This window comes from Nicotiana sylvestris, chromosome 10 (genome assembly GCF_000393655.2).
Source record: "Nicotiana sylvestris chromosome 10, ASM39365v2, whole genome shotgun sequence".
NCBI lineage: Eukaryota > Viridiplantae > Streptophyta > Magnoliopsida > Solanales > Solanaceae > Nicotiana > Nicotiana sylvestris.
The window spans coordinates 166029618-166041779 of NC_091066.1; the positions used below are offsets into that span (position 1 = coordinate 166029618).

Genomic DNA, 12162 nt, shown 5'->3' on the forward strand with positions numbered 1-12162 from the left:
AGCCTCTATAATAGCCATGTACTCCGCCTTTGTTGTAGACAAAGCAACTGTTGACTGCAAAGTAGACTTCCAACTAATTGGTGCCTTTGCAAAAGTAAACACATAACTAGTAGTTGATTTTCGTTTGTCCAGATCACCCGCAAAATCTGAATCACAATATCCAACTACAAACTGATTGTCTTCCTGCTCAAAAACTAACCCAACATCTACAGTATTATGAATATACCGTAGAATCCACTTCACAGCTTGCCAATGCTCCTTTCCTAGATTATGCATATATCTGCTAATAACTCCAATAGCTTGTGAAATGTCAAATCTCGTACAGACCATTGCATACATCAAGCTACCAACAGCATTTGCATATGATACCCTTGACATATTCTCTCGTTCAGCTTCATCCTTTGGCGACATAATAGTACGTAGCTTAAAATGGGGAGCAAGTGGAGTACTAACTAGCTTAGTCTTCTCATCTATGCCAAAGCGTTGCAGTACTCTCTTCAAATATTCTTTCTGAGATAAACAGAGTTTCTTTGAACGTCTATCTCTTATTATCTCCATGCCAAGAATTTTCTTTGCCTCACCCAAATCCTTCATCTCGAACTCCTTCTTGAGTTGAATCTTCAACTTATCAATTTCTTCCGAATTCTTGGAAGCTATCAATATATCATCAACGTATAGGAGAAGATATACAAAGGAACCATCTTCAAGCTTGCGCAAATACACACAATGATTGTATTTGCTTCTCTTGTACCCTTGTCGTAACATAAACTTGTCAAATCGCTTGTACCATTGTCTAGAAGATTGTTTCAATCCGTACAACGATTTTTCAAGTTTGCACACTATATTTTTTTTCCAGCAACTTTGAATCCTTCTGGCTGAGTCATGTAGATTTCCTCCTCCAAGTTTCCATCTAAAAACGCAGTTTTTACATCCATCTGAACTAGTTCCAAATCCAACTATGCTACCAAAGCCAACATAATTCTAATGGAGGAATGTTTTACAACTGGAGAAAACACTTCATTGTAATCAATTCCCTCCTTTTGAGCATATCCTTTGGCCACCAATCTTGCTTTGTAGCGAACATCTTCTTGGTTAGGAAATCCTTCTTTCTTTGCAAATACTCATTTGTACCCAATTGCTTTCTTTCCCTTCGAGAGATTGGCCAATCTCCATATATGATTTTGATGAAGGGACTGTATTTCATCATTCATGACAATCCTCCACTTATCTTCTTTTGAACTTCGGACTGCGTCTTTATAAGTGGTAGGAACATCATCAGCTACAATTGAGGTTGCACAAGCAACCGTCTCTATGAGACGAACAGATTTCGTTATTGTTCTTTTTGGCCTGCTGGTTGCTATTGATTCAAGTTGTTGTTGAGGTTTCTGAGTTGGAATATCCTCTACTGGCTCTTCTTCTAAAGGATAATCTTCATTTGTTTCCTCTTCTGCTTCTTGTGTAGGAAAAATAAATTTTCCCTTAAACTCCACCTGCTTAGAAGCACCCTCATTTTGTTTGGTATCTTCTGTTATCTTATTTACCATAGCAGATTCATCAAAGGTAACATCCCTGCTGAATATTACTTTCTTTGTCATAGGACACCATAAGCGATATCCTTTGACTCCAGAAGTAATCCCCATAAAAATAGCCTTATTTTCCCTTGGATCCAATTTTGACTCTGTCACATGATAATATGCAGTTGAGCCAAATACGTGCAAAGAGTCATAATCTACAGCAGGTTTTCCATACCATTTTTCAAATGGTGTCTTGCCATCAATAGGAGCAGATGGTAGATGATTAATGAGGTGGCATGCATATGTAATTGCCGCAGCCCAAAATTCTTTGTCTAGGCCAGCATTGGACAACATACGTCGTACCTTCTCCAGCAAAGTCCGGTTCATACGTTCTGCCACTCCATTTTGTTGTGGTGTATGTCTAACAGTGAAGTGTCGGACGATGCCATCATTTTCACAGACCTTATTGAAATGATCATTTTTGTATTCACCTCCATTGTCTGTGCGAATACACTTGATCCTCTTGCCTGTTTGATTCTCCACCATCGTCTTCCATTTGAGAAAAATTCCCAACACTTCATCTTTGCTCTTCATTGTATACACCCATACTCTTCGGGAAAAATCATCAACAAAGGTTACAAAATAGTGCTTCCCACCCAATGAAGGTGTTTTGGAAGGACCCCAAACATCAGAGTGTACATAATCCAAAATGCCTTTAGTATTATGGATCGTTGTACCAAATTTAACCCTTGTCTGTTTCCCTTTGACACAATGCTCGCAAAACTCCAAGTTGCAAACCTTTACTCCCTTTAACAATCTTTGATCTGATAGAGTTTTCAAGGATTTTCCTCCAGCATGTCCCAAGCGCATGTGCCATAGCCTGGTTGTTTCTACCTCTTTTTCGTCACTAGATGTCACTATCATTGTCCCAATAAATGTACTACCGCGATAACGGTACAAGTTATTATTTTTCTGATTGGCCTTCATTACCACTAGTTCACCGGACCATACTCTCACCACTCCATTTTCTGCAATGATTTTGAACCCTTTTGATTCTAGGGCTCCCACAGAGATGAGATTTTTCTTCAAATCCGATACATATCGAACATCTATTAATGTTCTAATGATTCCATCATGGTTCCTTAATCGTATTAAACCAATGCCATATGAGGTAAGAGGGTTGTTATCTGCTGTGTGGATGACTCCGTATTCTCCTTCTTGGAAATCTATGAACCAGTCCCTGTTGGGACACATATGATAGCTACAAGCCGAGTCCATCAACCATATGTCTGATGATGCTGATGACTCTGTTGTAACTAATGAGAAGTCTGAATCATCACAATCAGCTATATTTGAATCCATAATGGCCTTTCCATTGTTATGTTTGGCCTTATTCTTCAACTTCGGACAATCTTTCTTTCAGTGCCCTTTTTCTCGACAAAAGGCACATTCATCTTTGTTGGGTCTAGATCTTGACTTGGATCTTCTCTTCTTTGTCCTCGTTTGATCTTGAGGACGACCCCTCACAACCAGTGCTTCTCCTTCTCCGCCCTTCTATTTTTCTTCCTTTCTTTGTTCATAGTTGTACAAAGCCGAACAAACTTCTCTGAGAGAAATTTCATCATTTTCATGGAATAGAGTAGTTTCAAGGTGCTCGTACTCATCAGGAAGTGACCCCAACAACATCAAGGCCAAGTCACCATCATCAAAAGTTGCATCCATATTTTGCAAATCTGTGACCAACTTATTGAAATTGGTGATATGTTCATTCATCGTAGTACCAGAAACATAGGTGAAGCGAAATAGTCTCTTCTTCATGTACAATTTATTTTGACTGTTTTTCTTCAAAAATTTATCCTCCAGTACTTTCCATAATTTACTTGCAGAAGTTTCCTTTGTGTATGGATATTTCTGCTCTCTAGCAAGGTAGGATCTAATGGTATCGCAAGCAACGTGGTTGAAAATTCTCCAATCTTCTTCTCCAATAACATCTGGTTTATTTTTCTTCAATGGCAAGATCTAGCCCTTGTTGAAAAAGGACATCTAGAACCCCGCCTTGCCACATCTCAAAATGTCCTGATCCGGCAAAAATTTCTACCGCAAATTTCGCATTTAACACAATTCTTGTCATAAGCGAAGATGCCAATGATGACGTATTGTTGACACTTGATGTAGATTCTTCTTGTTTATTATCTCTCATCTTTGACACAAATACTATTTAATAGCTAACGACACAAATCAAAATATTTTCTTTCTGGTGTGGAAGATCAGACTAAGCTGCAACCACAGAGCATACTCAGACAGAATCTTGACTCAGTTACCAAGATAAATCTTTTCTGATGTGGAAGATCAGACTATGCTGCAACCACAGAGCATACTTAGACAATACCTTGGTTCTGATACCAATTGTTACGGAAGCCAAATGTATATAGTGTGAATAAGTCACAACTACTATACCAAAAATTATGACAGCCACCAAATAATAAATAAGACAATAAAGCAACAATAAGAGGAACACCAGAATTTACGAAGTTCAGCCAATTTTGCCTACTTTCTCGGACGCAAACAATATTTTATTTCATTCCAAAAATACAAGTGAAATAATACTAAAAAGAGAAGATACATGTCTTAAGAAGATGAGAAGGCAAATGAAAGGTGTGTTTAAATCCCAAATATTATGCCTCCTTTTATAGGGAAATATTCCCTACCAAAAGGCTAAACTACCGATGTGGAATTTGACAAATTCAACACTAAATAATACCACAAGAAGTTTCAGAAGTGCATAACAAGCCTGAAGGGAGGTCTACGTATAATAATACTAATTGAACAATTATTAGTATCATTATTCAACAAACAATTTTTTTTAATGTAACAATTACATTGCTAAACAATACAAGCACAATCAAACAAATGTTGTAGCACCAACACCATTCCAAATTTGCCCCTTCTTGTTTCCACTTCTCAACATTGCCTTCCCATCCTGCAAATTCAATACCTCATTACATCAACAACCAGATATAATCAATTTAGTTTATAGGTAAAAACAAAATTTCCAAACAGAAAATAGCATATAGTTTATATCAGTTCTTTTATAAGACAAGTCTGAATGTGTAGGAATGTTTTTAGAATGAGAAATCCCATAAAAGAAAAAAAAACATCATAGTTCCAATGCTCAAAAACACTACTTAATCATAGTTAAACAATATTATCCCTCTAATTTAAAATAGGTATTCATTCCATATACAAGTCATGCAAATGGAGTAACAGGGTGAGGTGTTGCATTGTAGAACTAAAAGGTTCCGGATATTTTTGGATGTTATTGCAAATTACGCTTATAGAAAACATATATTATAATAGCACATGAGATTTGGTTCCAGAAAAATTTGGCTTTTATAGAGAAGCGCTATTATATAAGGATGCTATTATAAAGAGATCGAGGTCTCACTGTACATTGTTCATCCATCTTCAACCAATTTAGACCTATAGGGAAGCAAATGAAGTAGTAATAATAAATTTGAAGATAACCACAATTCATCTCTGATATTACACATGCCAAATAAAATTCATAGCTCCTTTATCTGGTTCAAGCAACATGTCTTTCAGGTTGGTACGGTGGTACCCATGCTTAAGCAGAGAAAACAACAGTAAAGCAAATAAATACATCACAACAAACTAGATGGACAGAGCTGTGTTAACCATTCAAAAAGAAAACAATTTCACATAATTGAGAACTTGAAAAGTTTTGAAACCTAGAAAAGGTGTTAAAAGCAGAAAGTGGAGCTCATACAATAAAACGTAAACGGGATTATTATTGGAACAGACTGTTAGGACGAATAGCCTGCAGAAAACATGAAATGCGGCTGACTCCATATGAAAGAGCATTCGACTTGTCTATGATCACAGGCTCGCATAAGTGTCATTCCTCTGATTCCCTCCTGCAAAAAGGAGAAAACAAATAGAAGAAAATTAGTGAAATCTAGAAAGAAACAATGTTGCAGTTAAGTTTCTTTGGAATCTTTTTGGGTGTGGCAATAAAAAGGGCAGCCCGGTGCACTAAGCTTCTGCTATGCGCAGGGTCCGGGGAAAGGCCGGACCACAAAGATCTATCGTACGCAGTTTTACCCTGCATTTTTGCAAGAGGCTGTTAAATGACTAAATTAATCACAGTACTCCAGCTGGTAACCATAAAAGTCAACTAAAGTTAGAACTGGAGTTGGCTAACATACATGGAAAGAACTGAATGGTTATTATGACAATGTTGGGACTAACAATACCGCACAAGTCTGCGTTAGAGAAAAATGCAAGGCAAGAATGTAAGGGAAATAAATTACTTAATTATGAAACTTCCAGTCTCTGAAGAACGAATGATCACGTAAAATATAGAATCACAGGACATTCTACCAAATAGAAGTCATGGCATGCAAAACAATCTTACTAAAATCTCTCAGACAATGGAAAAATCAAGATGTGAATACAGTCATGTCGACAAACACTTAGTAAAAACTGTACAGGAGACTAAATAATTCCAATGGCAAAATAAATTATACTGACCTTCAACTTCATTGTAATCAACATCGAAAGATATAGTAAGCTTGAATTCAATGTTGTTCAGAAATTGCATCTCTTGTTTCTTTCTTTCTATTTCTTTTGCAGATCTGACCGCTTTGCTTGTGTTTTCAAGCCTCATCTCTCGAAGGCTAGGTATATCAGCAAACGTAGCCGGAACAGCCTCAAGTTTATCACAGTAAATAAGAACAAGGTGCCTAAGTCTTGGGAAATGATGAGTTGAAGCCTCCCATGTTTCAAAATCTGTTGTATCAATCGACAAGGCTTGGAGTTCGCTAAAACCTACCTCTAGCTTCCATGACTTTCCGGTGAAAGCGTCTTTCAACTTTAGAACCTCAAGGCATTCCAGCTGCTCCAGTCCAATTGCCTCACGCCAATCAAACCTTGTGTCCGATAAAGTTAACTTCTTTAGTGTACGAGCAAATCTGAAGAAATTTGGAGGAAGGTGAAGCACTGAAATCATTGTAAAGACATCATTCAATAGTTTCAAATTTTCCAGGCACTTCAACTCTCCATGATTGCTGAATCCATCCTTGTTAATTTCAAGAAAAGGGGCCATATTCCCTTTAATACTCAATTTTTTGAGATTACCAACTTTTGCAAGTACACAACTGTTGCAACTTTCTGGTGCAACCATAGAAAGAGTTCGCAGGCAAGAAATTTCACCTTTTGGGGTTTTAGGTCTTGGCAATCGTACAGGAATGTTACTGTGCAGATGCCTCAACCGTAACATGTTCCATATTTCCCATCTTGTTTCCAAGTAGCGCTTCCTTTTACTAGTTGTATTAAATATAAGAGTTTGTAAATTCAGAAATCTACAAAATGGCGGGGGAATGGCCGTAAAGTCACCTGAGAAAGCCATATACTTCAAATGATAAAGCCCATTAAAATATCTGGAAAAAATAAAATTGGTGGGCTCAACATCCAAAACCCTTATGAGTGCAAACGCTTTGTGCAGGAGTGTCACTAGATACGGAGACAACTGGGTTGGGGAAAAGCATAAGAAAGACCTGACATGTTCCGCGTATGGTTTTCTGGACAGAAAATCACCTAGAAAACGTGATCGGATACACAATCGACGAGAATCATCTGGAATTGCTTGATCGGGTGTTAGAGATACTTCATGAAAAAGACATTCTCTAGTAGCCTCCATCTTGCAAAACTCTTGTACCATGTCATGAAGACGACATGTTTTTATTCGACTATCAAACTTCTTCTGTACCACAATCACTAAATTTCTATTGACGAGCTCGTTCAAATTATTTTCCGCTACCTCCTCCAAGGCGTAACCTGGGCTGGATTTTATCAATCCCTCCGCAATCCAGAGACGGATCAATTTCCAAGCAGGGATATCAAAGCCTCGAGGAAAAATTCCGCAATACAAGAAGCACTCCTTCATTTCTTGGGGCAAACAATTGTAGCTCATTTCAACAAACTTCCAGCATCTTATAGGGTCATCTTTAATTATAAGGTGCTGCCAAAAATATTTCTGAACTTTGAGCCAATTATTTTTGTCCTTACGACCTCTTAAAGCTCCTGCAATTACTATTATTGCAAGTGGTACCCCACAACATTTTTGTGCAATGCTTTCTCCAAGTTCTGTTAATTCTTCAGGAAAACATCCACTACCGAAAACTCTGCTTTTCAACAATAGAAAACTTTCCGTCTGGGTCAGAAATTTTAGATCATGAGGATTTGGATTGGCACAACTAGCCACATCTTGCCTATGAGTGGTCATCATGATCCGGTGTCCTTTGCTGTTTTCAGGGAAAGTTTTCTTGACAAAATCGACAACACCTATTGCCCAGACATCGTCCAAGACAATGAGACATTTACCTTCTTTAGGCACAAAATCACATATTACCTTAGCTATTTCATTCACGTCTTTGTCTTGGTATTCTTCAATGCGATCTGTGAAACATGTGAGGATATTGATAAAGATATCCTTTATTTCATATGATTGGCCGACATAAACCCATATTCTGCTGTCAAATTGATTTAAAATCTGGGGATCGTTAAAAACTTTTATTGCCAATGTTGTTTTACCAAGTCCATGCATACCTACAACAGGGACAACATTGAGATCCTCAGATCCGTCAACAAGTCGCTTGATCACTTTTTCTGCTTCTTCTTTTAAGCCAACGACTTCGTTTTCCTTGAGCGGAAGATCCTTTTAAGATAACAAAACCGATTGACATCATAAATCAGAGTTGAAAATCTTTTGTTTTGGCATTTAGAAATAAAGCATCTATATTAAGTTATTACTTGCTTTCAGTGAAATAAAAAGCCTTAATTTTTGTTCTAAATTACATTAACCTTAGATGTCAATTACTCCTTGAAATATAACTTATTCATCTTTATTTCCATTACTCCCAGAACACTTCATTTTCCATAGCCCCCCCAAATGGTCAATGTTTATGACACCATTAACATTATGCCAGTGATGTCGCATTTGCGACAAAAAGTCTCACATTTTTGAGCCCTCTTTTGCAGTCCAAGGCTCGCATCTGTGACTCCCTTCGCATCTGTTGTGTCGCATCTGTGGTCCAAAATTCACTTTAATATATATATCAACAACAACAACCCAGTAAAATAGCACTAGTTGGGCCTGGGGAGGATAGTGTGTACGCAAACCTTACCCCAACCCCGGAGGGGTAGAGAGGCTGTTTCCGAAAGACTCTCAGATCAAGAAAACAAAAGGACAAAAGGAGACAATATTAGTATCACCATAGAAGTCATAGAAAAAATAGGAACAACATGAAATCCAGAAGAAAGATGCAAAACAAAGCAAAAGCTAGTAAATAGGTCATGCACTGAAAAGCGAAATAGTAAGTCACAACGTTGCTAGTTGCCACTCGCTGTCTTAGACAAAAACCCTACCAGACTAGTCTCACAAAGGTACGAAGTAAGGTAAGACTCAACTACCTCCTAACCTACAACTCTAATACTCGACCTCCACATCTTCCTATCAAGTGTCATGTTCTCGGAAATCTGAAGCCTCGTCATATCCTGTCTGATCACATCTCCTCAATACTTTTTAGGCCGCCCTCTACCTCTTATCATGCCCTGCACAACCAGCCGCTCACATCTCCTTACCGGAGCATATGGGCTTCTCCTCTTAACATGCCCGAACCATCTAAGCCTCGCTTCCCGCATCTTATCATCAATGGGAGCCACATACACCTTCTCCCGAATATATCATTCCTAATCTTATCAATCCTAGTGTGCCCACACATCCAACTCAACGTCCTCATATTTAATTATATAGAGAGAGAGGCGCTGGAAGTCATATAACTTGAAGTAAATAAGAAAAATGGTATCTTTTTATCTACATTTCTTGTCTAAATCTTTCTATATTGCTACTCTTTTAGTTTTATTTTGTAGCAAATTGGGTAATCCCATTATATGAAACTCAATCCGCCCAAGGAAAACTGTTTGAGCATTTCATTTGTCCTGTAATATATGTTGCGGACAAAGGCGGATCCAGGATTTAAATCTTGTGGGTTCAATTTTAAGGCTTTTAACATTGAACCCATTGTATTTTTAAATTTATGGGTTCATATCTACTATTTTTGCAATTTTAATGAATTTTTACATACAAATTTTTACTCCGCGTCGAAAGGTATGGGTTCAGTTGAACCCGTAGGTTATACGCTGCATCCGCCACTGGTTGCGGAAGCTAAATGTATATAGTGTGAATGAGTCACAACTATTATACCAAGAATTATGGCAGCTACTAAGTAATAAATAAGACAATAAGCCAACCATAAAAGCAACACTAAAATTTATGAGGTTTGGTTAATTTTGCCTACTTACTCGGACACAACCAATATTTTATTCCACTCTAAAATTACAAGTGAAATAATACTAAAGAGAGAAGATACAAATCCCTTAAAAAAAATAAGAAGTAAATGAGAGGAGTGTTTAAAACCTAAACATTAAAAAATTCCCAACCACTTTGTTCCTTCACCTATGTGGAACATTTTGGCATTCAACAATATAAAACTAGCTCTAAACTGAACATGTCCAAAAAAATTAAGGGATCAAAACCCGGTTAATCATACAGAAACTTATAAGTTTTTAAATGGGTTGGGTTTGAGCTTTAATTTCAGGCATACCATACCTGGGAATTTTTTTCCGGCTGAACAGCTGGTTGATTGTTTTGAAGAAATTCCTTCACCTTCTCGTTGAGGCCGTCGATCTTAGTTGCAAGATTACTGACTGAGTCTCTTCTTATAATCCTGACTGAGTCTCCTCTTATACTATCAAATACGATAAGTCCCTGTTTTTTATCAAGGTAAAGCTGAAACATAAGAGCCAAGCCATCAATTACATCCTCAGCTCTATGTACCGTAATTCGAATGTCCTTATTGACCAACTGTTTCCACTTACTGCTAGTATTTATCTGCCATTGTGCAGCAATATTTAGGAGCGCTCGTAGGCGTTGAACTTGTTCCTCAAGATGTAAAAAGTCATCCTCTAAATCATAAATCTGCAGCTTCGAATTGTCTGCAATAAACTTCGCTTTTTCTCTTACTGAATCCAAGAGGTTCTCCACCAGAAGATTCAACCCTGTATCTGTATCTGTATCTGCCATCTGAGAGGATGCTTTCTTCTTTAGCTCTGGGCAATGAAACTTCACTTTACCATAGCTCTTTGTTTTTAAAGATTAAAGAAGGCAGGCCCACGAGCCAATACTTGTTGGTGACGTAGTTTGGTTCCTGGTTTGGTTTGGGTTTGGTTTAATTAAAAAATAACCCGAAAAAATAGAACCAAACATAATACAAGTAGTTATTTCAAATTTATTATTATATTTATATATATGTATATTTTTGTACAAAGTTTCTCAAAATTTATTATAAATATTAGAGCCCGTTTGGATTAGCTGATATGATAGCTGATAAGCATTACTTGGTGAAAAGTACTTTTAAGTGTTGAAATTGATTTAATAAATAAGCAGTTACGTGTTTGGGTACAAGTGTTGAAATTAATAATAAGTTGTTGCAGTATTTGATAAAAAGTGATGATAATCTCTTTTTATGTTAAAATGACTTAAATAACCTTAGAACTATTTACACTTATAAGGGTGTAATTTCTTCCAAATTTTAGATTCCAGATCGATTCAAATATAAAATATTCTATTTATCATTTTATTTTAAATATAATTGTGCTTAGATAAGATAATTTTTATGATAAACATAATTTATTTTATGATAAGCATATAATCATAAGTTATAATAATTAGTAAATTGACAAAAGTTTTTCAGTAAAAAATAAGCCTCAATAGAACAAATTATTTGAAAAGAAACAAACATTGTTTCATCAGCACAACACTTAGAAAGCAATACACAAAAAATTTAATATGTCCTCATTTATTACATACATGTTTTAATACACAATCACATAGATATAAGTATGCAAAGGAATAGAGAATTTGCTTTTTAAATAGTTGTTGAGGATTGCAAACTTGAAGGAGGGGGGAAGGGGGGTTGAATACTTGAGGCATCATATAGGAGTTTTGTTCTAATAAAATATTTTAAGGATAAAATAGTAAAAATTTTGGTCAAACTTAAAGTGCTTATAAGCTAAAAAATAGTAAGCTGGGGGTGACCAGCTTAAGCTTATAAGCACTTTTAACTTTACCAAACGCGTAGATAAGCCAAAAAGTGCTTATAAGTTAGTTTGACCAGCTTATAGGCTTAGCCAAACACCCTCTTAATCGTTTGCACTTTTAGCCTAATTCTTTATCTTTACATTCTAGTTTTATTGGTAGTTTTCTTTTGTTAAGAGTAAGAATTCATTTCATGCTAAAAATAATCTATTTTTAATTGAGTCCTTAAATTATTCAGCACTATTTGATTCAATTATCATCAATATATCTTGGTAAATGATAGGTTTCTCAAAAGACAATTGATTTGATAGCATTACGTTAAAAATGTAGTTGCCGGAATGTATGTTTGGTAGTGTATGTCTTATATTTAAGGAAAAAACGATAAATAACTGAAAAACCGGAAAAACCAACATAAACCGAATCAGAAAAAAAAACTCGACTCAATTGGTTTGGTTCTAATATTTGAAAAAC

At 36.4% G+C, this 12162-nt stretch overlaps 1 protein-coding gene across 11 annotated transcripts; it reads right to left on the minus strand.

The window, feature by feature from the left end:
- Positions 1 to 4299: 4299 nt before the first annotated feature.
- LOC104243210 (putative late blight resistance protein homolog R1A-10) lies at positions 4300 to 10757 on the minus strand. 11 transcript variants are annotated; one of them, XR_011402911.1, is made up of 4 exons: positions 10204 to 10757; positions 6367 to 8250; positions 4960 to 5449; positions 4300 to 4494 (listed from the first exon to the last, which is right to left on the minus strand). XR_011402911.1 is itself a non-coding variant. In XM_070160175.1 (4 exons), exons 1-3 carry the CDS (start codon positions 10675 to 10677, stop codon positions 5339 to 5341), a joined length of 2469 nt encoding a protein of 822 aa, XP_070016276.1. In that variant the 5' UTR covers positions 10678 to 10757; the 3' UTR covers positions 4300 to 4494; positions 5337 to 5338. The 11 variants fall into 11 exon arrangements, 7 of the variants coding, with proteins under 7 accessions (XP_070016276.1, XP_070016275.1, XP_009796666.1 ...); XR_011402910.1 differs by having other exon boundaries at positions 5337 to 5449; positions 6066 to 8250; positions 10204 to 10756; XR_011402909.1 differs by having other exon boundaries at positions 5302 to 5449; positions 6066 to 8250; positions 10204 to 10756.
- Positions 10758 to 12162: the final 1405 nt, after the last annotated feature.